Genomic DNA, 21,206 nt, shown 5'->3' with positions numbered 1-21,206 from the left:
CCACAATGGAGGAGGCTAGACTGGGCCTTTGATGCCCGCAGTGGGGTCTACTCCAGATTCCGAGGCTCCGAGCGAGCTCCGTACATGGTACAAGGTACGAGGGTATACAGTACTTGCTGGAGACAATAGGACTTTATACGTTTCAATCTTTCAGAGTTCCAAGGTCACGGCACTGATCTATCGAGGGGAATGACCCCGCTTCAAGTGGGATGCATGTGTACTATAAAGAGAGCCCTGTGATTCGAATCTGCAAGAGAGTAGTCCTCATTCAGTGCCGCATCAAGCTTATCTCTCTTCTCTTCGATAGCAATTGCTACTGCAAGTAGTGCTTTCAAACCATTACCCTCACCACACAGAAAAAATGGCCACCCCGGTCAAGAAGGTTCCCTCCTTCAAGAAAGCCCTCTGGTTTTCGGAGGAAGAGTATGCAGCGCGCCGGAGCAAGGCCCTGGAGCTGATGAAGCGGGAAGGCCTCGATGGGTTCTTGATGACCAAGCAGGAGTCCCTGTACTACTTCACCGGCTTCGACACCTTCGGTTATGTCTTCTTTCAAGCCTTGTATTTCCACATTGACGGGTCGATGAAGCTGATCACGCGAATTCCCGACCTTCGGCAAGCCCTGTTCACTTCGGTTCTTGACCAAAAGGACATCATCATTCGCTCGGACGACGCTGGAAGCAACCCTGTTTCGCTGGTTCCCAAAGTCTTGAAGGATTTCGGAATCGACAACCCGTCGAAACGCATTGGTTACGAGCCGGACTCATGCTCTCTGACCCACCGAATCGGCAAGCTTTTGGAGGAAGCTGTCCAAGGACTGTGCACATTGGTCGACTGCAGCGATCTGTTCACGCGCGAGCTGCGAATCATCAAGTCTGAAGCTGAGATGCGCAAGATTCGAAAAGCGGCCTACCTGGCGGATTTCGCCCTCGTCCGCACACTCAAGCTGGCCAAGCCCGGTGCATACGAGGGCGACCTCTGGCGCGAGATTGTCGGTACCGTGTACGAGGGAGGTGGTGACGACCCGGCGAACGAGAACATCCTGGTTTCCGGCAACAAGGCCGTCTTGACGCGATACTCGGCGGGCAAGGACAAGATCGAGCGACAATTGACCCTTGAGCATGCGGCCGTGTACAAGCACTACCACGCCTGTCTGATGCGTACAATTCCCATCGGCGGTATCACCAAACTCGCCCGAAGGATGCACGAGGTGAACAAGCTGCAGATGAAGGCTTGCATGGAGGCTCTCAAGCCCGGTCGACCGATTGGCGATGTCTTCGAGGCGTATGCTCGCGTTGCTGATGAGAATGGCTTCCGCGACCAACGCTTCAACTCGTGCGGATACAGTCTGGGAGCCACCTTTTCGCCGACTTGGATGGACTACCCCATGTTCGTCCGCGGACAGAGCGTCATTGCCAAGCCGGGAATGGTCTTCTTCATTCACATCATCCTGATGGACAAGGCGACCGATACCGCCAGCTCCCTCGGCCAGACCGTCGAAGTGACCGAGGATGGGTGTCGTCCGTTGTCCAAGCTGCCTTTCTGCCTGACCCGAAGACAGACCATTGCAGCATGGAAGAAGATCAAGAAAGAGGACTACGGCTTTACTTCTGAGGAGGAGGATGAGGGTGAAAATATCCAGGATGTTGAGCTCTCGGATGGCGATGTCGACGAGGAGGATTATGACGTGGAGTATGACTTCAGCGACTATAATCCAGCTGCATCGCTTGGTGATCCAACCCAGAGCGCTTGATGTTTTACTAAGAGGCAGATAGTTTTGAATAATGGTAAATCTGTTTAGGTCTTCCATTCCCTTAGCTTGCGTTTGCTTACAAATCCCTGTGTTTGGAGGAGTAGGAAGTTTACAATTTGAACACCACGAAGCGTGGCGTTCCCTTTATCGACATTTATAATCGTGGTGGTTTGCACAGAACGTCCGAATTTTAGCCGAAGGAGCTGAAAACCAACATCATCGACTATTGGTCTCGGGAACATTTCTGAGTCCTAATGACGCACACACAAGTACGTAGACTTCAGCTGAGACTCTACTACACCCAACGTAGGGTACGGTAGTTACCGGCGCCCCGTGCAGGGAAAAAGCAGGATAGAAGCCGACATTCTTATATAGTATACCATACCTCAAGTGATTCTTGATAGATATCTCAGGCCAAACTGCCAGTATTGTCCATCCATCAAATTTCAGTCCTCTTCAGCAGGTTCAAAGACAACGCATTATGGCTGCTCAACCAACGGTCATCATTGTTAGCGCCTCGTTTTCGAAGCCAGAGTTCTACAGACCGTTGGCAGAACAGCTCGAGCAAACATGTGGCCATGAAACGTACGTCGCTACACTCCAAAGTCCAGCTCGAACGTATCCTGCCAAGCCGCAACACACCTCGAAGACGTGGCATATATCCGGGGAATGATCGAAACTCTGGCGGCCCAGGGAAAGAGGTCGTGCTGTTTGCGCACTCCTATGGCGGAATTCCGGCAACAATGAGTATCCAAGGCCTCACCAAAGAAGATCGGAAAAAGCAAGGCCAAAAGGGAGGAGTCATCCGAGTTGTGTATTTGGCCTGTCCAATTCCGAAACCAGGAGAAAGCCTGGCCGACACAATGTCCCAGGGCAAAGAGGCGTTTACGTACACCGAAGTTAGCTCTCCGTCCAATCCCGATTGACAAGTGAATACGGCTGATGTGCAATTGATCAGGGAGAATATTTGCACCTGGATATAGAAAAGGCCGCGCCGGTTCTTTACAGCGACTTCCCCGAAGAAATTGGTCTTGCCATGACGAAAGTCATGCCACCACAGTCGGTTGCGAGCTTTCAGGGTGCAATAAGCTACCCGGATTTCAAAGATGTTGCGTTGGCGTGGATTCTTTGCGAGAAGGACAAGTTGGTACTGCCCGAGATTCAACGAGCGTCGATTGCGAATTTCGAACAAGAAAGCGGCAGGAAGGTTTCGATCTTTCCGATCAGCTCCGGTCACTGCCCGAACGCAAGTCAGCCGGAGACCTTTGTGGAGCTCCTACACAAGGCTATTCAAACATAGAATTGATTGCCACGGGAGCAGCAGGTGCGGGCGTCCAGTGATTAGTCAAAGACACTCGAACCTGTAAGGTCTCTTGACTGGGTCATGAGGTTTCAACAATGCAACGAATTCAAAAGGATGTTTCCGGAGGGATTGATTGTTGCGCCTTGATAGGTCGTCAATTCATTGAAGGTTCCTCAGACCTAAGGTCCCAGTCAATGATCATCTCGTTCCTTGACCGTCGTCTAGTGCTGTCTTCGTATCTAGTAGCGAGACAGACAAACTGAAACATCAGGGCAACAGACGACAGAATTGCTCACATGTCCGGCAGAAAACTTAGTGTTGTGCCGGGCATTGCCGTATGCGCAGGTCCACTCCTGCGTACAATTCTCCATTTTGTACTCACCCTCGGCCACCATATCGATCGAGTACTCACTGGGCTTTTGCTGGAAGAATACTCTGTAGTCATCCCATTCAACTCCCTCTCATTTCTCGTCCGAAGAAGTAAGGGCTTGTCATCCCAAGTCCGCTCTCTCTGAAACGGGGACTAAACAGCCTCCAACTCCAGTGTATCTGTACATTTTGTTGTGGTAGAGTTCACTCTCTGTCCCTCCTTCGCTAAGGTAAAGTTCACAAGGGAGACTGCAAGCAAACAAGCTTGAATCCAATCCGGAGGTCAAGTACAGATGTTCAGCAGTCAGCATGGATGATTCATACTCAACCAGATATTGATGAGGACGCTGCCCTGAACCGATAATTATGTGAGAATGGCTATAGTGCAACATATGAACATGAATTCGTGAAAACGAATGGTTAGTAGGTAGTACACACGATGTGTTGGCTTCATCAGAAACCAATGGCAAAAATAGGAACTAGACGGGCCATCGAACATCCGGGGTATCGAGCCAAAGCAGGTTTGTCTGGCCTCAGTCTCAACTTCCGAGAACTGCTACTCTTGGAGTAGTCGATGTCTGATTCATACTGCTTCACTACATGGCTGCATGACATGCTTCCGAGAAGGAACCTAGCTGTTCAGGATTGCGACAATACTCCGGAGATACTCTGCGCGTATGCACCGCGAGGCATCAGACATTGAAACGCGTTATTGGACATCCTCTCCGTGTGTCGGCCAAATGGTTTGGACAATTGACAGACAGCAGAGGAATATGAAGTCACTCAACTTCCACGCTGATCATTAGTTATACTTGATAATGGTATGTAGGGAACTTGAAAGTCCGGATGCGAGAAGGTACTTCATAGGCACTGTCGTAAAGTTGGAGTACTTCTAGAGAGTACCCACATTCTTGCCTGCATGCCACTGGATGATGATCATAATGCGATTGCAAGCTTCAGCTCATCGAGAATCAGACGATTGATGTGACCATGGGATACGACCTCCAGAGAGAACTGAATCTCCGTTCTCCAGAGTAGTATTTCTTCATTTTCTCTCCTTTCTCGATCTTATTCTTTCGGTAGTTACAACCGGGATACATACTCGAAATTTCCAGTCGAGAAAGTACAGAGTACCAACTCGTACTGAGCGGAGGACTCCCTGCGGGTTGAAGCATAACCTGTTTTCTTGCTCCGTTTCCATAACTATGGAGTTTGGAGTATACAAGTACTTAGGCCTGCCATGCCAAAGGCCAAAGGGATGCGGCTTGGAGATCTCGGCATCTCGCTAATTTTGGAGACCAGTTCGGATGACGTCCCGAGTGGGGCAGCCACGTGACTAAAACGGCTAGACTGCAAAGCTTAAGCAGGGAATGGGCTTGTCTTAGTCGTGAATCCTGCCCAATCATTGGTCCTGTCTTAGACAAGCTGACGGGAGAGGCTCAAGCTTGGAGCTCCGATGAGGATATGCCAGCAGTCAACCATGCACAATCGCTTCTAATACATAGGGTAGGGTTGTAATGACAAATTCTCCATAGGAAAAAGTTCCCAAACGATCAAGAACATGCCCAACCATTTCGTTCTTCGAAACAAGCTATACCTAGGTACTATTGATAGCATGAATATGAATACGAACGGAGCACTTCGCTACGCTCTCCGTCACCACCGATTTTAGGGCAATACTACAACATGCCAGAGCTGCGTTTGCACCGTGTGGACCTCAGAGAGATCGGCAGATAGAATCCGATGCTGCTATCCGGAGGTCCATGGGTGCTCTGTACAAAGTTATATAAACCCCTCCCCAATTGGCGCCGTTGAAGCTTGACCAGACTCAGTTCATCAAGCACTCTACTAGCTACTGTCCTCCACATCGAAGCAAGCCAACCAGCATCCATCTCTTCCTTTTCGACCGCCTTAGAGAAACAACAATCGTCAACATGAAGTTCCTCAGCTCGGCTCTCTCTGCCCTCTCTCTGGCGGCTTTCGCTGCTGCCGCTCCGGCCCCTCAGGGTAACGACGCCGGTACCACCGTCGACGTCCGCTATGACACCGTCTATGACAACCCGGGCCTCAGCACTCTGTCCCTCGCTTGCAGTACCGGCGAGAATGGCCTGCACACCAAGGGATACGCGACAATCGGTGACCTGCCGAGCTTCCCGCTGGTGGGCGGAGCGCCCACCATCGAAGGATGGAACAGCCCTAACTGCGGCGCCTGCTACCGCATCACCTACAAGGACAAGTCGATCAACGTTATCGGGGTCGATGTTGCTCAGGGTGGCTTTGTCCTCTCTCAGGCCGCTCTGGATCAGTTGACGAACGGTCTGGCCGTGGAGCTGGGCCATGTCACGGCGACCTACGAGCCTGCAGCTCCTGCAGACTGCGGATTCACGCAGTGAGCATTTGGCCTTTTTTTTTTTTCGATAGGACTTTTGCTTCGGGTTTTGTGGGTTAATGCATTTGTCATGCGGGTTGGGTCACCTGCGCTCTCGAGTTAGGGTTTACCTTCATTCGGATTTGTTGTATTGGCTAATCCATCATCAAAATCCTGTACCTAATCAACCGAAATAGACCTAATCATTGTTGATACTGAAACAAACCGATCAATGACCGTGATTCATGAATTTTGACTTGTCTGCGATTAGCATTAGGATATTAATAAATCTTAACGCTTGATTAAGCCTGTTGCTAGTACAATGTCCTTGTTTCCCACACGTGCAAATTCCCATTGTACTTATCCCACTTGATCTTGTTCTTCTCGTCGAGATGTGCTCCATCATCGGAAATCGGAATAATCGGACTTGTCTGACGAATTTCCCACCGGCTGACACCACCGGGGTCTCGAGGGATCCACAGGTGCGGAGTTCGCGAGGTGATACAAGGCTCATAGTATGCGTTGTTCAATTCTTCCTCCGTATACTGAATCCGCACAATGTCGCGACGAACCTTGCGCCGCATTTCCGCATAGTCTCGGTAGAGGTTTGGGTAGAACCATCGCCATATCCTGCCCCAGCGAGTCATGGAGTGGTTCTGTGCGGCTTCCGCCTGTGCACGTGCTCGGAATTCTTCTTCCTCCGTATCTAGCGACCGGGGAAGGAAAGGCATCAACGGTGAAAGCGCCTCATTCAGAGTGATATTCGCCAAGATAGTCAAGACAGTGAACAGCCCCATGATGACGAGAGGGCCGACGGCGGCCTGGATAGAGAACAGTCCGATCATGCACACTTCAGCCAAGTAAATTCCCGTCAAAAGATGCTGCAAAGCTCTCGAGTACACGAGGCCCTTGGTGTCGATGTCGATGTAGTACACAAACATGAGGTTGTATCGGTATGCTTGGTAGACCAGATACAAGCCGATGAATGCAAATCCCAAGATCAGCGGCGCAATGCAGGAATATGTCAGGACAATCACACCCATGTTCGTAAATACAGGGAACACATTCCCCCAGCTGAGACTAGTCAAACGCGTCCAGCGATTGAAGAGCCGTCGTGGTGTCGTGGCGAGAAACATAGCAAGCAATTTGAAGATCAGTGCTCCCATAATTTGAACGACTGCGATGGAACTCATCGACAGACCCTGAAGGAGAAAGTATGAAATGTAAAAGTTGGACGCCTTCGGGAGATTCTGCGCGAGGATATCTTTGACCGACAATGGATTCTCGATGATCTGACTGACTGCTGCAGATGCCGCTGAAGTTATGGTGGTAACCAGAAACACCTGCACCACTTGGAAACAAAAGTGAGCGGTCTGGGTGAAGAGCTCAACATGCGACAGCGAAGGCAGACCAGCCCTCCGCGCGCAAACTATCTCAGTCAGCAATTTGTGTCCTACGATCAGGTGAACTTCTTTTTCGAGACATACTTCTACAAATGATCGGGACCAACGACATAAGAAGTACCAAGGCCGCAGACGGCAGCAAACCGGATATGATTCCCTTGATAACGTCTGGCAGGCCATCCAGCCATCCGAGGAACGGAACCAGATTTGCAAGGTAGGTGATGTTTGAGATGGTGCCAACGAGAGCCGAGGGAATGGACCAGAAGATTATCAGCGCCGCGATGCCGCCCCGAATCAAGAATTTCCGGATGACCCGCTGCCACCAGCTCAAATTCAGAGAAGACCAGAGGACCTCCTTGGGGGCAATCCCTGTGAACCGTGGTGTCATGTAAAGCGGCTGATGGTGTGACAGGGTCTGGAGAGCAATCTGTGCAGCTTTTTGGGAATTGAATTCGATGAATACGGCCGACAAAAGTTTAGCCTCCCCTCGGAGGTGCTTCTGCTGCAGAGCATCGACTTCTTTGATAGCCACTGCCAGTCGCGCCCGGTAGTACTGGACGCTGTCAACCTTCTTGCCAAAGAAATTAACCCGATCCATTGGCCGCTTTGCTTGCTGCAGCCAGAGCGGGCCAGCTTTCTCACAGTCATCAGGAATCTCTGAAGAGCCTACTTTCTCCTTCATAACTTTCAGTCTCAGAGCGTTGGCAGATCGCACGAGTTTTGTTTCGGCATGTTCCAGCTGCAGTGCCAATCGGTCACGGTTTTTAACCTTTTCCTGAAGCTTCCTGCAGTCCGACGTGATCCATATGCGACATATTTCATCTCCAAAGACCTGACGCAGTTTCTTCTCGCTTTTATAGGACTCTGGAACAGACATGAAGAGAACTGTCCGTGAAGAGATTCGGTCCGCATAGGCAGGCGAGCTGAGATACGCCTGTCGAAGGTTGACATAAAACAAGCTTTCCCGAGTGACCACATAAAAGACATAGGCTGATGGGGAAGTTAGCCGTTTATCATGTTACAGGCCTCGATCCGGTTCACTCACTGAAGAATAGCACACCCATCAACGCATGAGCATAATATCGCATAGGGCTCACAATGTTACTGAAACTGAACCTATCCAATTGCGTGTTCCCCGCTCCTCCTGTGGCATGAATTGGAAGCAGTATCGGCCAGAGAATGACGACCCCGGCTAGGCAAATTGAGCACAACACTCGCAGGAATCGGAGAAAGAGATACCCATCGAGGGAGGAATGATGCAAGACATGGACATCCGAGATCCGGAAGAAGGTCCCCATCCAATTTACCAGGCCAGTGGGCAATGCAGGACTCCGTTCGCTGCCGTCAAGTCAGTCGAGTTTGAGACGGTATTTTTATCGGGAAGGAGAGTTCAGTACTGATGATGCAGGCTCGGCAGATGCGTTCGAGGCGCATACCACCGACGTTGTGTGCGTCGACAGATGAAGAACAGGCCGAACCAAAACACGGCAATGACCAACGCTGGGACAAGCGTTGACACTAAAGCCGAGCCAGATGTCGAGCCGCCACTGATACCCAGTGTGGACAGAACTTCACTACTTGAAGACGTCGCATTATTTCGAGACGACCCTATGTTTGGATCATTATTCGGGTCCTATGCTTGATCAGACGGCATTGAAGTCAAGGACGTTCATTTCGACCTACGATGATAGTTTTCCGCTTTCGAAGAGCATCGAGCGAAACGCCCGTCATGTTGTGCAAGCATGAGGAGGGCGTTCTGGCATTGATTCCGACTAACTCGTCGAATGTTGGACCCTGACGGTCCTCGAGATCCTTAACTTCTGATGGAGTATTTACTCCGTTCTCCGTAGGCTACTCCTCAGGTAACCTGGCCAGACTTTTGATTGGGATGTAGTTAACGATTATGAAGAAGGGATTGCGGAGCTTTTTCTCTGCATCGTCCTTCTCTGCGAGTCATCCAGCTCCACGTTCCCAGCTTCAATTGACACTGACTACTTAGGCTTCTAGGGGCTCCACAGGGGGCTCGTGCGAACTGCGAAGATCATCGATCCATGCATTTGGACCAAAGATGGGATCTATCACCTCGACTAACTTCGATAAGCAATGGATACTTAGTATGGCGTTAACTTAACCGAGTGGATGGTAGGCTTCCTTTTCGCATTTCATTTGCTGACAGCCTGACAGTGTCCTCCGGACATGCTCGTATCTCGTGGGGACATTTTGTTCGGTTATTTCAACCAAGGAACGTCCTGAAATTGTTCCCGTCAATAGTTCCGACTTTTTTTAGTGTTCTGTGCAAACTCTGACCATTTTCCCCTGACCGGCTTGACCTCCTGAACTCAAGAAGTGCAGCCTTACCTACGGTTCCAGCCTCAGGATCACAAAGTCGCAAACGGGCCAACGTTACAGTCAGGGAGCAAGGGACTCATTGTCACTGCATGGTGTATATGCATACGCGGAGATGATCCATCATCCAAGTTACCTTTGGAGAATGCACCCTGCATCGAGACCGTTGCGACGGTGGACCAGTTTGGCTGTTTGGCAGGTTCGGAGCAGAGTCCAACATTGCCAATGATTCCGTACCGTTACCTAAGTCGTTTACTCCGTACTCTCTGATTTATTTTTCGAAACCCTATCGTCGAGAATTGCGCAATGCACCGAGCAGCTTGTCAAGCAGATGGCAGGATGACCATATCTGGCTCTGGACTCGTCGGGGAATTTGCGAGGTACAGACGGTTTCCAAGAATCCAAATTTTGGTGGTGACGAAACAGGACTAGCGTACAAGGGAAGGGAGAGTTTCCTAATCAAGTTTAGTGGCTCCTTTTGACTGAGATGTGAAGAGGTGCCAGTGTGGCCCAGTACTGTAGTATGGCCTGAGGCAGTAGCTTCTGCTGACTAAGCTAAGTTACTTAATACTGTAGTCTGTCTATCAATGTGATGCCTAAGGCAGTCATCAACTATACTCGTACACTACTCGGTACATTCTAACCCCATCTCAGCAAGAGATGCGATGAGATTCTCTGTTCTGAGGTGAGATTGATCATATTGGACGCATTTCTAGCTGCGACCGGCTGGCGTCCATGATAGCTGTCGGCTGCAGTTCTCATCTCGTAGGTATTACTATGTAGTACGGACGAGTAGAAGCAATACTATCATAGAAGCACTGTCGCAGCTCGAGGATGGGCGTAACCCGGGATCAAAACGATCTTACTCTGGATATCAGACGTCAAGGAAAGAAAACTCTCCTGGATTAAATGTTTCGACACGTCAACCATCGGCATCCTCCGGGCACACTTGGAATGATGAGGTTGAAGAAGACAGTTCTGCAGTTAGATGCGCGTAGCACATGAACAAGCGTGGTTCGTCGTCGCTGCAAAACTTGCCCGAATGGTATCCGAGGAGTGTATCACGGAGATCTTGATTGTCAATAGGATGGGCAATGACTCCATGGATGGCTGGCTGTTGGCTTGTACCTAGGGTAGTGCTTGTTGCAGAGAAGGCCTGAGCAAAGGCGGAGAAGGAAGAATGACAACCGCCGGCAGAAAAGTACGCTTTCCCCCGGTGACAACACCTGCGACAGGAAATACTATCTTCGATCTTGCGACACAACCTGCGTGGGAATCGAACCCTGCGAGCTTCGAGATCTGAATCCGAGTAGGCGGCAACTACTTGGCCAAGATCGACGTCTCGAGGTGACCAACGACCAATCCCTTATCCGTTCCTGATATTTGGAGGTCATCCAACGCCAAACATTCGGCTTCCATCGCGGCGCTTCACGCCCAAATCGTCACATTGGCGCTATAGTCGCTAGCAAGGAGTACACATGGCCTGGCAGTCTCCGTCTGCCATGGCCGGCGGTGGAGGAGGGCTGGGTAATTCCCCTGGGGACGGAATGGGCGGGCATTCTCAACCCCAGGGGACAGAGTACACGTTGCAGGGTAAGGAGACGCGGACTGTGCTGCTACAAGCATGACATTTGACCGGTCCTGTCAGGCGTGATGCGCTTCCTTCAAAGCGAGTGGCACCGTCATGAACGTGATCGCAACGCGTGGGAGATTGAGCGCGCCGAAATGAAATCTCGAGTCGGCAGACTAGAAGGTGATCTACGAACGAGCAAGCGCATACAGGAATCTTTGGGGAAGCATGTCAGGATGTTGGAATTGGCCTTGAAGAAGGAGCGGGAGACTGTCCGCAACCTGCGTCGTGGCCTCAACGTCGAGGACATCCCCGACCCGAAAGAGATTGCCAAGGAAAACATGAAAAATATTCCCAAGCGTGAGTTGGATTTCTCCAGCTGTTGTAGTTGCGATACTGATATCCACGCCGGTTTAGCCTACACGAAACCGTATACCAATCCTCTAAGCGACTCGGACAGCGAGAACTCTGGCCATTTCGATTCGCGCTTCGACGCCGAGCGCGATAGATCACGAGCGTTTCTGAGCAAAGCGGCTCAAGAAGTGGCTTACCATGTGCTTCCGGCATCGCACCCCGTGCCAGAGCTTACATATCAGGATTTGCAGGGCGCGTACGGGAGTCAGCAAACGTCACAACCGAGCCTTGAAGAGGCGTATCTCCAGCAGAGGCAGAAGCAGTCGCAACAAATTAACATGATGTCGGCCAGGGAGCCAGCGTCGCAAAATCATCAACCTGCCCAGCAGCCGTATGCTGAGAATGGCGCCGGAAGCCATGAGCAGACCTCCTCCGCCCTTGAACGGAGGAACAATGAGTTCCAGCAGGTATCGCTGACCGCCATGGGTGATCAACAATCGTTTGGGAATGCGATGGATCAGAATGTTCACGCGGATGCAAACTCCCAGGTGCCGGGGTCCTCCTCGCGATCATCGTTTGAAGATACGCGACAACCCCAGCGAAGCAGAGAAGATGCGAAAGAAGACACTGACGGCTGGAATTTCGACGACGTTGTCGGTACGCAAGAGCCTCGGGTCGAGGTAACGAATCATCACCGGCCAGACACGGACGTGTTTCCCAACGCGAACTTCTCCGCTCCCAAATCACCACCTCGCGGTTCACATCGGCGAAAGAGTTCTGGATCATCACGCCGCAAGAGCGATGGCGGCGTAGATGCTCGGGATGCAACTGGTGCCGCGCAGCAAAAGGGCGATTCGACGTTCAAAGTCCGCTTCGCTCTCCGTGGACACCTGGATGTTGTTCGGTCTGTGATTTTCACCGGCGGTGGCAGCCCGTCTGAGCCAGAGATATGCACGTGTAGCGACGATGGCACGATCAAGCGATGGATTTTGCCTGCTTCGTATGGTAACTTTGGTTCTGGTAACAGCGGTACTGACCTTGATATCACGAGTTATTTTACGCATCGTGGTCATGTCGGTGCGGTGACGGCACTCGCAGCTTGTCCGCCTTCCCAGAATTTCTCCAACGGTGGCCGCGCTCTGGGCGACGGATGGGTGTTTTCGGGCGGCCAGGATGCCAGTGTGCGTGTCTGGGAGCGTGGTCGGGTCGATCCAAAAGCCACGCTGGATGGTCACACGGATGCAGTTTGGGGGTTGTCCATTCTACCCGGCACGTCAGGCTCGGTGTTTGGAGATCGATGCAGCAACTACGGCGGGCCCGATCGAATGTTGCTGGTTTCCGGAGGCGCCGACGGTCGGATTCTGATCTGGGCTGTGAGTACGCCGCCGCAAGTGACCTCTCCTCCGCCCGGGGCGCGCCGCGGTGCGGGAGGCAGACGCTCGAACTCGATATCGTCCGGGTCCAACTTTCCTTCGTCACCGCAGCCAAGCACTGCCACGTCCACGCCGTTTCACTACACCCTGGTGCATCACATTGTGCGGACCGCGTCCCCATCACCGACTTGCATTAGCCCGCTCTCACTGGCTGGTGTCAACTTTGTGGTTTCCTTCAGCGATGCCTCCATCATAGTCTACGACACGCGGACAGGGGAGGAACTGGTCGGCATGGCCAGTTTGGAGACCTATGATGGAACGCCGTCAACGGGTGTGAATTACGTTGTCACAAGCACGGTTGGTTTTGACGGCACTGCGAACCTAGACCCGAATCGGGGCCTGACGGAGGAAGAGAACGTGGTGCACGGGGCGACGGGAACCAGCGGTGGAGTAGAAGGTGTTATCATCAGCGGCTATGAGGATCGATACATCCGGTTCTTTGATGCGAATAGCGGTAAGCTTATTATTGTCATGGTCAACATACCAGCACGCAAACCCACTGACGGACTTTCCAGGTCAATGCACGTACACGATGCTCGCGCACCCATCGGCCATCTCATCCCTTTCACTCTCCCCAGATGGCCGCGAGTTGGTGTCCGCCGGCCACGACGCCAGCCTGCGGTTCTGGTCCCTGGAAAAACGCAGCTGCACGCAGGAGATCACCAGTCACCGAGTTATGCGCGGCGAGGGTGTCTGCTGCGTCGTGTGGAGTCGGGACGGGAAATGGGTGGCCAGCGGCGGCGGTGATGGCGTCGTCAAGGTCTTTTCGAGATAACGGGCCAGAATCTTTCCTTTGCATCCTGCGTTTCAGTGTGTGTATGGTATGGGTATAATCGATGTCGCATGCGCATGCGTCCGCGTCTGCCTTTTGTGTTTATTATCAGTTCTGATGTGTGGCTGCGATACAGCTCTTTTCTTATTGACTATTATCAATTCCCCCTCCCCAGTTGTTTGTTTAATTTGCTTGTGTCTCCATTCCCATTCTCGCATTTCAATGCGCATCATGTGTTCATGTCAATGTCACAGTAACTCGACATACTTTGCTACTACGTATTTGGATTGCAGCGCTCAATTTTCTTTCTTGCTGGCAAAAGAAAAAACAGTTTTCTGTTCCAGAACAATATTTATGAAGAGCACGTCCATGAGTTTGGCATTGCACATGATTCATCACCACCTCCCTTCGTACCCTGTAGATCGGCCATATGCACCATCCAGATGCTGATGATTCCACAGCCGATCGGAGACATAATCCTGATACCCCGGCTCATACTTGCTCTGGACCAGCTCGGGATCCTCCTCCCTCTCCGGGCCGTACAGAACCTCGCAAACCCCACCGACGGGGATATCCATCACCGCATCCGTGCCCTCTGACCAAATCTCCTTCCAGCTCGTGAACGTCCCTTGGCCGCCGCCTTGTTGCTGCCGGCCCATGGTCTGCGAGGTGACTGAGCCGGGCTTCATCTTCTCGGACCCGCCGCGGCGGCGGCGGCCTTTGCTGTCGATGACGGCGATGTTGGCGACTTCATCGACGATGTTTTCGATGCTGGTCATGGGTAGGGTCAGGTACCCCGTGTTGTAGGACGCGAGTGCCACGTAAATGTACACGATGGTCATCACGAGGTAGGACGGGATCGCGAGTGACCACCAGCGGTTTGGATAGTAGTGAATTCCCAGTTGATGCAGAAAGGGGGACGGGAGATAGGACCAGAGGAGATACATTACTGGAGCGAACAGCGCGTCAATCATCTCTACTCTGTACGAATCAAGGAAACTCTAGACTTACAAAAGGCAAACGAAGAGGTGAGATACAGCACAAATCCGTAATACTCGTACGTCGGCACTTTAGGTCTTGCCCGCGGCACCGTTGTCGCGATGCGGGCAGACTTGGCCACCGCAGCCTCTGTATCATTCTGCGTCTCCGCGTCGGACGTATCCGGCGTCGTCGGACGGGACGTGGTGGTTGAGAAGGGCGGACGCAGGAGCGAAGTCAGGGACGGCGAGGGAGGCAGCGGCGTGGGCGGGCGGTTGTAAAACGGCGGCGCAAACGCATTTGGACCGTTCAGGGAACTGGAGGATTGCATATAGGACCGACGCATAGCAACATTGTTGTTACTGCTGGTATTACAGTCTTCGGGAGACTCCTCGTCCTCGTCCTCGTCCTCGTCTGCGTCATCCTCTTCGTCGGAGTTGATCGATTCGCCCTCAAAAGCCAGGGAATCATTGTCATTGTCCATCGAGAACTGAGATTCAAAGTCGGTTTCTTCGTCCTCGACTTCAATCTCCGGAGAAAGCATCCGATCATGATCGCGTTCGGTACCGTCCTCGTGTCGACCATCGGACTGTACAAGACCCGTGGGATACGCTTCCGAGTATCTGACTCCGCCATTTTCATGACCGGCCATCGCTCTATGCTCTGCGACCTCAGCCGCCTGGCTCACCGGATTGGTCCCATGGTGGTAGTCGGCCTCGAGGGGCGGAAATGGCTGGCTATCCTGGGACGACGAGTCCGAAGACGCATGATTGCGCTGTCTCGAAATGCTTCCAGACATTGAAGGATGTCTGAGTTTTGAGCGGAAAAGGCCAGGACGACATCTCGAAGACTCGTCGATTTTCTCGGAGGATCCAAATCAACGAACTGCATCGAATGCGCCTCGACCAGAATTCTGCCTCCTGTCACCGCCTTCATACGCTAGGGTTAGGGTTAAGTAGTCCCCGAGGCTCGAGCCCTAAAATATCGAGTCTCTCCGAAGAGCACCTACGAAGAAGCGAAACAGCGCGAGAGAACATCAAGAGCAGAGGCTATTGATTCAGCTGACAGGAAGAAGCCAGGGCTAGACTTTGAAAGAATTGGATGTTTGATGCTTTTTGCGAGGAGGAATTAACATGAGCAAGTATTGAGCTTGATCAGCTTTAGGAAACAAATTTCTCAACTTCTCGCCCTGGGAACGCACAGCAAGATGCTCTACCAACATTGTGAATCCGTAAGCTATAGCTCACCAATGACCTCTACCACGCTGTTCAAGCACTCGTACATACATCGGATTCAATTGCCCGTTCGAATATAATCACAAGATGAATCCTTGGTATGCGCCAACCCTAACAAACCCTAAAACGACATGCGACCACTTCACTGCGCTCAGAAAAAAAGAAAAAAGTCCAGTAAATATTGACAGGCAGGTTCGAACGTCCATCATTATTTCTCCTCTTTCGATTGATTCCCCTTTGATTGATCCTCTTTTGATTGCTCCACTTTCTCATTCTTCTCACTCTTCTTTTTCGGTTTATTCAAAACCACCTTCGGATCGAATCCTCTCCTCCGGATCCGCCGGCGCTCACCTCGAGCAATAATCTCCGCATCCGCCTCATCGTCAAACGGACCAAACTCCGGCTCTCCCACAACATTGCCCTTCTCGTCCGTGATCGGCGTCTTGTCGACCAGCTCTTCCTCAGCGTCGGCGGCGGCGTTGCCGCCCGGCGCGTTCGCTTGCTTCTTCGAGGTCTGGTTCGGGCTGGGGCCGGTCTTCTTCAGCTTGCACACAAAGAAGCCGTCGACGTTCTCGCGGTGCGGGTAGTATCGCCTTGCCAGGCGCATCCGCTCGTCGAACTTCTTCCCCATGAAGCTGGTGAATGCCTCACTGCCGAAATCGCCCAGGCCGGTGTCGACAATGCGGACGTTGGGTCGCTTGTTCAACGCGTACTGGATGACTTGCTCGTTCTCCTCGACGGTGACGCTACATGTTGAGTACACGATGTAGCCGCCCGTTTTGGAGTGGTGGTTTGTCGAGTCGATCGCTGCTAGGAGAAGTTGTTTTTGCTTGTGTGGAATGGTGAGAAAATCGCGCTCGGTCTTGGACGTCTTCACCTTCGGGTCCTTGGAAATAACTCCGGTACCCGTACACGGAGCGTCGAGCAAGACGCGGTCGAAGCCACCCATGATCTTGGGGAAGGCCTCGTGGGCATCGAGATTAGAGACGATGGTGTTCTTGACTCCCAATCGGTGGATGTTACCGATCAGACCCTTTGCTCGAATCTTGCTAGCGTCGTTGGCAATGACGATGCCAGTGTTGCGCATCAAGGCTGAGATATAGGTCGTCTTACCACCGGGAGCGGCAGCCATGTCGAGAATGCGCTCGTGTGGTTGCGGAGCCAATGCCATGACGGGAAGGAAAGATGACGCTGCCTGCAGTATGTAATGACCAGCGAGGTATTCAGGCGTGGCACCGAGAGGCACCGGCGACTCGAACACTTGCAACCCAACCTTGGACCACTTCCCGACGGGCTCCAGCACAACACCTCTATTGATCAAGGCCTGGGCCAGCGTCCGTCGATTCGTGCGCAGTGTGTTGGTACGGATGACCACTGGTCGGGGGGTCTCGTTGGCTTCGAAGAAAGCGAATGCTTCCATCGGCGAAAATAGGTTCATAAGCTTCTCGGCGAGGAACTGGTTGTATCCGTAGTAAGAGCAAATATCCTCTAGGAGAAGCTGCAGGTAGTCTGCACGCGACTTGTCCGGCCGGCCCAGCTTGGGGAGGTCACTCAGAATACGAATGGTGTCTGTAATCCGGGTTCGGAGCAGCTGCATATTGGGTGCAACGCCGGGAGTAACCGCGCCTTCGCCTTCGAGGCTTGCGAAGACATCGGGACGATCGCCGGCGATATTGGTCTGCATAGCGGACTCTTGCATTTCCAGCCGAGCCTCCTCCTCCTCTTTCATCTTCTCCTCGTCCAGCTTTCGAGACAACCCTTCGATATTCGCCCTCGTAAGTTGCTCTTCTGCATCTGAGCTGTCTTCGTCGTCTGAGAACATGGCCTTCTTGGGACGGTCCTCGTCCTCGTCCGAGTCGAGCATTGACCCCTCGCTGAACGACTGCTCGTCATATTCGTCGCCGACGCTGTGTTCCGACCCACTATGATCCGATCCATCGCTCACTTCATCGAGATCTTCAAACTCATCGGCCATGAGATCGTCTAGACCTTCGGCGTCAGAGCCGGAGTCGCTGCCCCAACTCTCAGCATCGTCTTCGCTTTCGGACTCGATCAGAGTCTGCTTTTTCGATTTCGTCTTAGCAGGTTCTTTCTTAGCGGCGGCTGCACCGTTTGCTTTCTTCTTCTTTCCAACGGCAGCGTCGGAGTCACTGTCCCAACTCTCGGAGTCGCCTTCGCTTTCAGACTCGATCAGGGTCTGCTCCTTCGGCTTCGTCTTCGCAGACCCTTTTTCAACGGCGACCGCGCCGTTTGCTTTCTTTCCTTTCCCAGCCGCAACGACGCCATTGGCGTTGGATTTAGCTTTCTTTGCTTCCTTGTTATCGGCTTTGCGTCGCTTGGCTTCTGTTTCCTCTGCTTCGGCAGCCTTGCGCTTTTTTAGCATGGAAATCTTGGATTCATCCAGGGGCGGGGGTGGCCCCTGCTTTCTCATGCGACGACTGAGGCGCATGATGTCGTCGTCAATCAAGCAATTCCGTGTCGTTGATAGCCGTTGACTTTTTACTATCGATGCTCATAATTTTTTTCCTACTGTGAAGGCGGTGAGTGGCGGCAGAATTCGTCCCACCGCGGGCGGTCAACCATCGGTAGGCCTACCTTAGCTTCATAATAGTACTGCTACGGAGTAGGTAATAGTAATAGTACTTTGAGGAATATTAGGCAGTACTTAGCAGTATCAAGTAGCTTTTGGTTATCTAGGCAGTTTCTAGTAAACTCCGCGACTGTTCTTCAGCGTTCCTCCCGGATGTCCATTCCTTCCTGGACGGAGTTCTTGCCAGTGTCTTCCAATAGGTACTAATGTGTCAGCTCGATTCTCGACATAGTGTCAGTACGAAAGTAATTCGGCATGCTCAGCGCTCAGATCAGAGATCCTTGCAGCTAAACTAAATGAAAGTCTGGTGATGAAAGCAGATGCTGGTATACAAGGGGGGCATGATGGAGGTGGTGAAGAAATCTTGACTGGTTAATGTCTTGATGCAGAGCAACAGAGAGCAAATCGAATAAAATACTAGTAGGCCTACTAAAGTCAACACCCTCGTTCCGCCATATCCGCAATGAAACTCAATTGCCGCCCAGTTGGCACCTAGGTGCTGCAAGACACACCGCTCGGCACGTTTTGGCAGCTGCCATAGTCCTTGCCCCCGGTCACTATCACGTCCGACCAGGTCCAGTCCGAGCAGGCTCCGTCGCCACAGACAATCACAATGTTGTATCCGTTCGAATTGACCGCGCCAGAGCCGGAGATATTCTCGAGGGTCAGATCGGCGATGGGGATGCCCGAGGTGGGCTCGCCGTGGAGATCGCCCCCGTCGTAGTTTTGCTCGATCAAGATGCCGTATCTGGACCAGTTAGATTAAGGTGCAATGGCAAGAGACAGAGAAACGTACTTTGAGATGGACTTTAGGGTGATGCCAGAGTAAGTAACCCCCTTGATTTCGCCGGTCTCACCGGACCTGGCCTTGACGCGGATCCCTATCAGGCACGTAAAGTGAGAAGACGGTACCGGCGGAAGAAAGGGCATTGAATTGACGCACCGTTGACCGAGTTGGAGACGGTCGAATCCTTGAAGGTGACGGTGTCGACGGCGTTGTTGCTCCGGCCGCCCACGCTGCCAATGGACAGACCGTGGCCGCCGGAGCAGGTCCCGCCGCTGAAGGTGATGGAGGTGCCGGAATTAACAGCGACGCAGTCATCCTGGTTGTACACCTTGGCGCCGGTGATGACCACATTGGAGCTCGAGCCGATGTCGAAGCCGTCGGTATTGTGGCCACCGGCGTTGTCGCCCGCGGAGTTGTCGATGGTCACGTCGGTGACGGTCAGGCCGTCGCATCCGCTGATGCTGACAGCCTGCACGGGGGTGTTCTCGATGTAGAGGTTCTCGATCGTCGAGTTGGTCAGGCCGTGGGCGGCGAAGAACTTGGGCTTGGTGACGCCGCCGTTGGAGCCCTTGCCATCCCACCAGCGGGACCCGTCCGGGTTCAACCTGGCCCCGTCAGCGCCCTTAACAGTGATGCCGTTGCCCTTGATCCGAAGCAGAGGGCCCTCCCATTCCGCATACTCCCAGGAGGTGGTGCCCTCGAAGATGACCTGCCGCCACGGTTAGCTGTATCTCCCTGCGCGGGAACGCACCGGCTCATACCGTGGTGTCGTCCGCGAGGTCGCTCAGATCGAGGGTGGTGCCCGAGGGCACGGTGATGCCGGATAGCGTGATGGTGGCGCAGTCGACCTGCGACTTTCTGGCCGATACGGCCCCATCAGGGCCCGAGAAGGTGCACGACGCCCGTTTGGCCAACGAGGGGGACGGGGTATTCATGGGATGCGCCACGGGGGTGGCCAGCACCTCGGTCGCCCAGGCGATAAGGGCGAGCGATCCCAGAGTATAAAACATTTCGACCAGCGAAGGATGAAAACGAATGACAGGGCAGAGATTAGTAGAAAACAAGTGACCGTGAGTGAGCGACTTGCGAATGTCGGGCTGGTGTCCCTGGCAGCATCGGCCCTTCATATACATAGGGCACGCTGTGGACCAAGCCTCCGTCAACTCACCTCCCATTCGCCTTGGTCCCCCAGCCGCAGCCATGGCCAGCCCGGACGTCGGCAGACCCCAATTGCTAATCCGCCTACGGATACTACTCCGTGTTTTGTCCTCTAATGGCGGAATCTCAGCAGAATTTCGGTCAGCCGTGTGGTCCATCGTCGGTCCCAGTCCATGGCGTTGCGACTTGCGAGAGGTCAACGTCACGAATGCCCAGAAAGCTTCGCATTTCTTGTTTGTTGCGGGGCTCAAGCGTTACGGCAGTAGATTTAGATGCTCGAAGCAGATTCGAGTCCCTGTCGGGAGGCTCGGTCTGAAACAGGAGCAGAGAGGCACGTTTCACATGGCACTAGCTTCGTCGTGTTGAACTGAATTGATACTTGGATTCGTCAGAATTTAACCGAGTAAACCGACCCGTGCCGACATGGAAACCGTATGGGTGCTCTGAACTCTTTGGATCACGGGTACTATGTACGGACTAGGGTTAGGTATAGGGTAGGGTATAGAGTATTTTCCGCGTCAGGATGGATGACGATTACCCTATCGGACGGACTGACATTTCCCACCCATTACTTGCCCTGTTGTCCCTTATTTCATCCTTTAATGTTGCAATGTGTACTCCGTACTCTCTACATGCAGGCTTCGTCATGCTTCGTATACAGAGGCTACTATCACAGTTTGGACGGAACCTTTGATTGATGGACAGTGGCATGATACGATCCCAGAAATTCCGTTATCAAGGAGCTTGGTAGGCACGGGAATTGCGCTTCAGCAACGAAGGCCATTTCAAC

General features: G+C 52.6%; 9 protein-coding genes across 9 annotated transcripts; 5 read left to right on the top strand and 4 right to left on the bottom strand.

The window, feature by feature from the left end:
- Positions 1–361: 361 nt before the first annotated feature.
- Positions 362–1,750, top strand: VTN31DRAFT_6152 (uncharacterized protein; the record flags this gene model as incomplete). Its single annotated transcript, XM_069406731.1, has 1 exon — positions 362–1,750. One exon carries the CDS (start codon positions 362–364, stop codon positions 1,748–1,750), a length of 1,389 nt encoding a protein of 462 aa, XP_069259234.1.
- Positions 1,751–2,328: 578 nt separating this feature from the next.
- VTN31DRAFT_6151 (uncharacterized protein) lies at positions 2,329–3,050 on the top strand (the record flags this gene model as incomplete). The annotated part of the gene is made up of 2 exons (XM_069406730.1): positions 2,329–2,649; positions 2,709–3,050. The coding sequence occupies 2 exons, from the start codon at positions 2,329–2,331 to the stop codon at positions 3,048–3,050; spliced, it is 663 nt and encodes a 220-aa protein (XP_069259233.1).
- Positions 3,051–5,356: 2,306 nt separating this feature from the next.
- Positions 5,357–5,815, top strand: VTN31DRAFT_6150 (uncharacterized protein; the record flags this gene model as incomplete). The annotated part of the gene is made up of 1 exon (XM_069406729.1): positions 5,357–5,815. The coding sequence occupies one exon, from the start codon at positions 5,357–5,359 to the stop codon at positions 5,813–5,815; it is 459 nt and encodes a 152-aa protein (XP_069259232.1).
- Positions 5,816–6,104: 289 nt separating this feature from the next.
- VTN31DRAFT_6149 (uncharacterized protein) lies at positions 6,105–8,924 on the bottom strand (the record flags this gene model as incomplete). Its single annotated transcript, XM_069406727.1, has 5 exons — positions 6,105–7,219; positions 7,278–8,183; positions 8,239–8,531; positions 8,591–8,826; positions 8,877–8,924. 5 exons carry the CDS (start codon positions 8,922–8,924, stop codon positions 6,105–6,107), a joined length of 2,598 nt encoding a protein of 865 aa, XP_069259231.1.
- A 1,603-nt stretch (positions 8,925–10,527) lies between these two features.
- On the top strand, positions 10,528–10,919 carry VTN31DRAFT_6148 (uncharacterized protein; the record flags this gene model as incomplete). Its single annotated transcript, XM_069406726.1, has 2 exons — positions 10,528–10,655; positions 10,706–10,919. 2 exons carry the CDS (start codon positions 10,528–10,530, stop codon positions 10,917–10,919), a joined length of 342 nt encoding a protein of 113 aa, XP_069259230.1.
- Positions 10,920–11,086: 167 nt separating this feature from the next.
- On the top strand, positions 11,087–13,671 carry VTN31DRAFT_6147 (uncharacterized protein; the record flags this gene model as incomplete). Its single annotated transcript, XM_069406725.1, has 4 exons — positions 11,087–11,132; positions 11,188–11,469; positions 11,527–13,350; positions 13,412–13,671. 4 exons carry the CDS (start codon positions 11,087–11,089, stop codon positions 13,669–13,671), a joined length of 2,412 nt encoding a protein of 803 aa, XP_069259229.1.
- A 392-nt stretch (positions 13,672–14,063) lies between these two features.
- Positions 14,064–15,445, bottom strand: VTN31DRAFT_6146 (uncharacterized protein; the record flags this gene model as incomplete). The annotated part of the gene is made up of 2 exons (XM_069406724.1): positions 14,064–14,617; positions 14,680–15,445. The coding sequence occupies 2 exons, from the start codon at positions 15,443–15,445 to the stop codon at positions 14,064–14,066; spliced, it is 1,320 nt and encodes a 439-aa protein (XP_069259228.1).
- Positions 15,446–16,089: 644 nt separating this feature from the next.
- On the bottom strand, positions 16,090–18,330 carry VTN31DRAFT_6145 (uncharacterized protein; the record flags this gene model as incomplete). Its single annotated transcript, XM_069406723.1, has 1 exon — positions 16,090–18,330. The coding sequence occupies one exon, from the start codon at positions 18,328–18,330 to the stop codon at positions 16,090–16,092; it is 2,241 nt and encodes a 746-aa protein (XP_069259227.1).
- Positions 18,331–18,963: 633 nt separating this feature from the next.
- Positions 18,964–20,268, bottom strand: VTN31DRAFT_6144 (uncharacterized protein; the record flags this gene model as incomplete). Its single annotated transcript, XM_069406722.1, has 4 exons — positions 18,964–19,219; positions 19,268–19,352; positions 19,415–19,967; positions 20,020–20,268. The coding sequence occupies 4 exons, from the start codon at positions 20,266–20,268 to the stop codon at positions 18,964–18,966; spliced, it is 1,143 nt and encodes a 380-aa protein (XP_069259226.1).
- Positions 20,269–21,206: the final 938 nt, after the last annotated feature.

The sequence above is a fragment of the Thermomyces dupontii genome, assembly GCF_041956625.1.
Source record: "Thermomyces dupontii strain NRRL 2155 unplaced genomic scaffold VTN31scaffold_6, whole genome shotgun sequence".
Lineage (NCBI taxonomy): Eukaryota > Fungi > Ascomycota > Eurotiomycetes > Eurotiales > Trichocomaceae > Thermomyces > Thermomyces dupontii.
The sequence above is the reverse complement of the archived record's forward strand: the minus strand, read 5'-3'. Positions and strand labels throughout refer to the sequence as shown.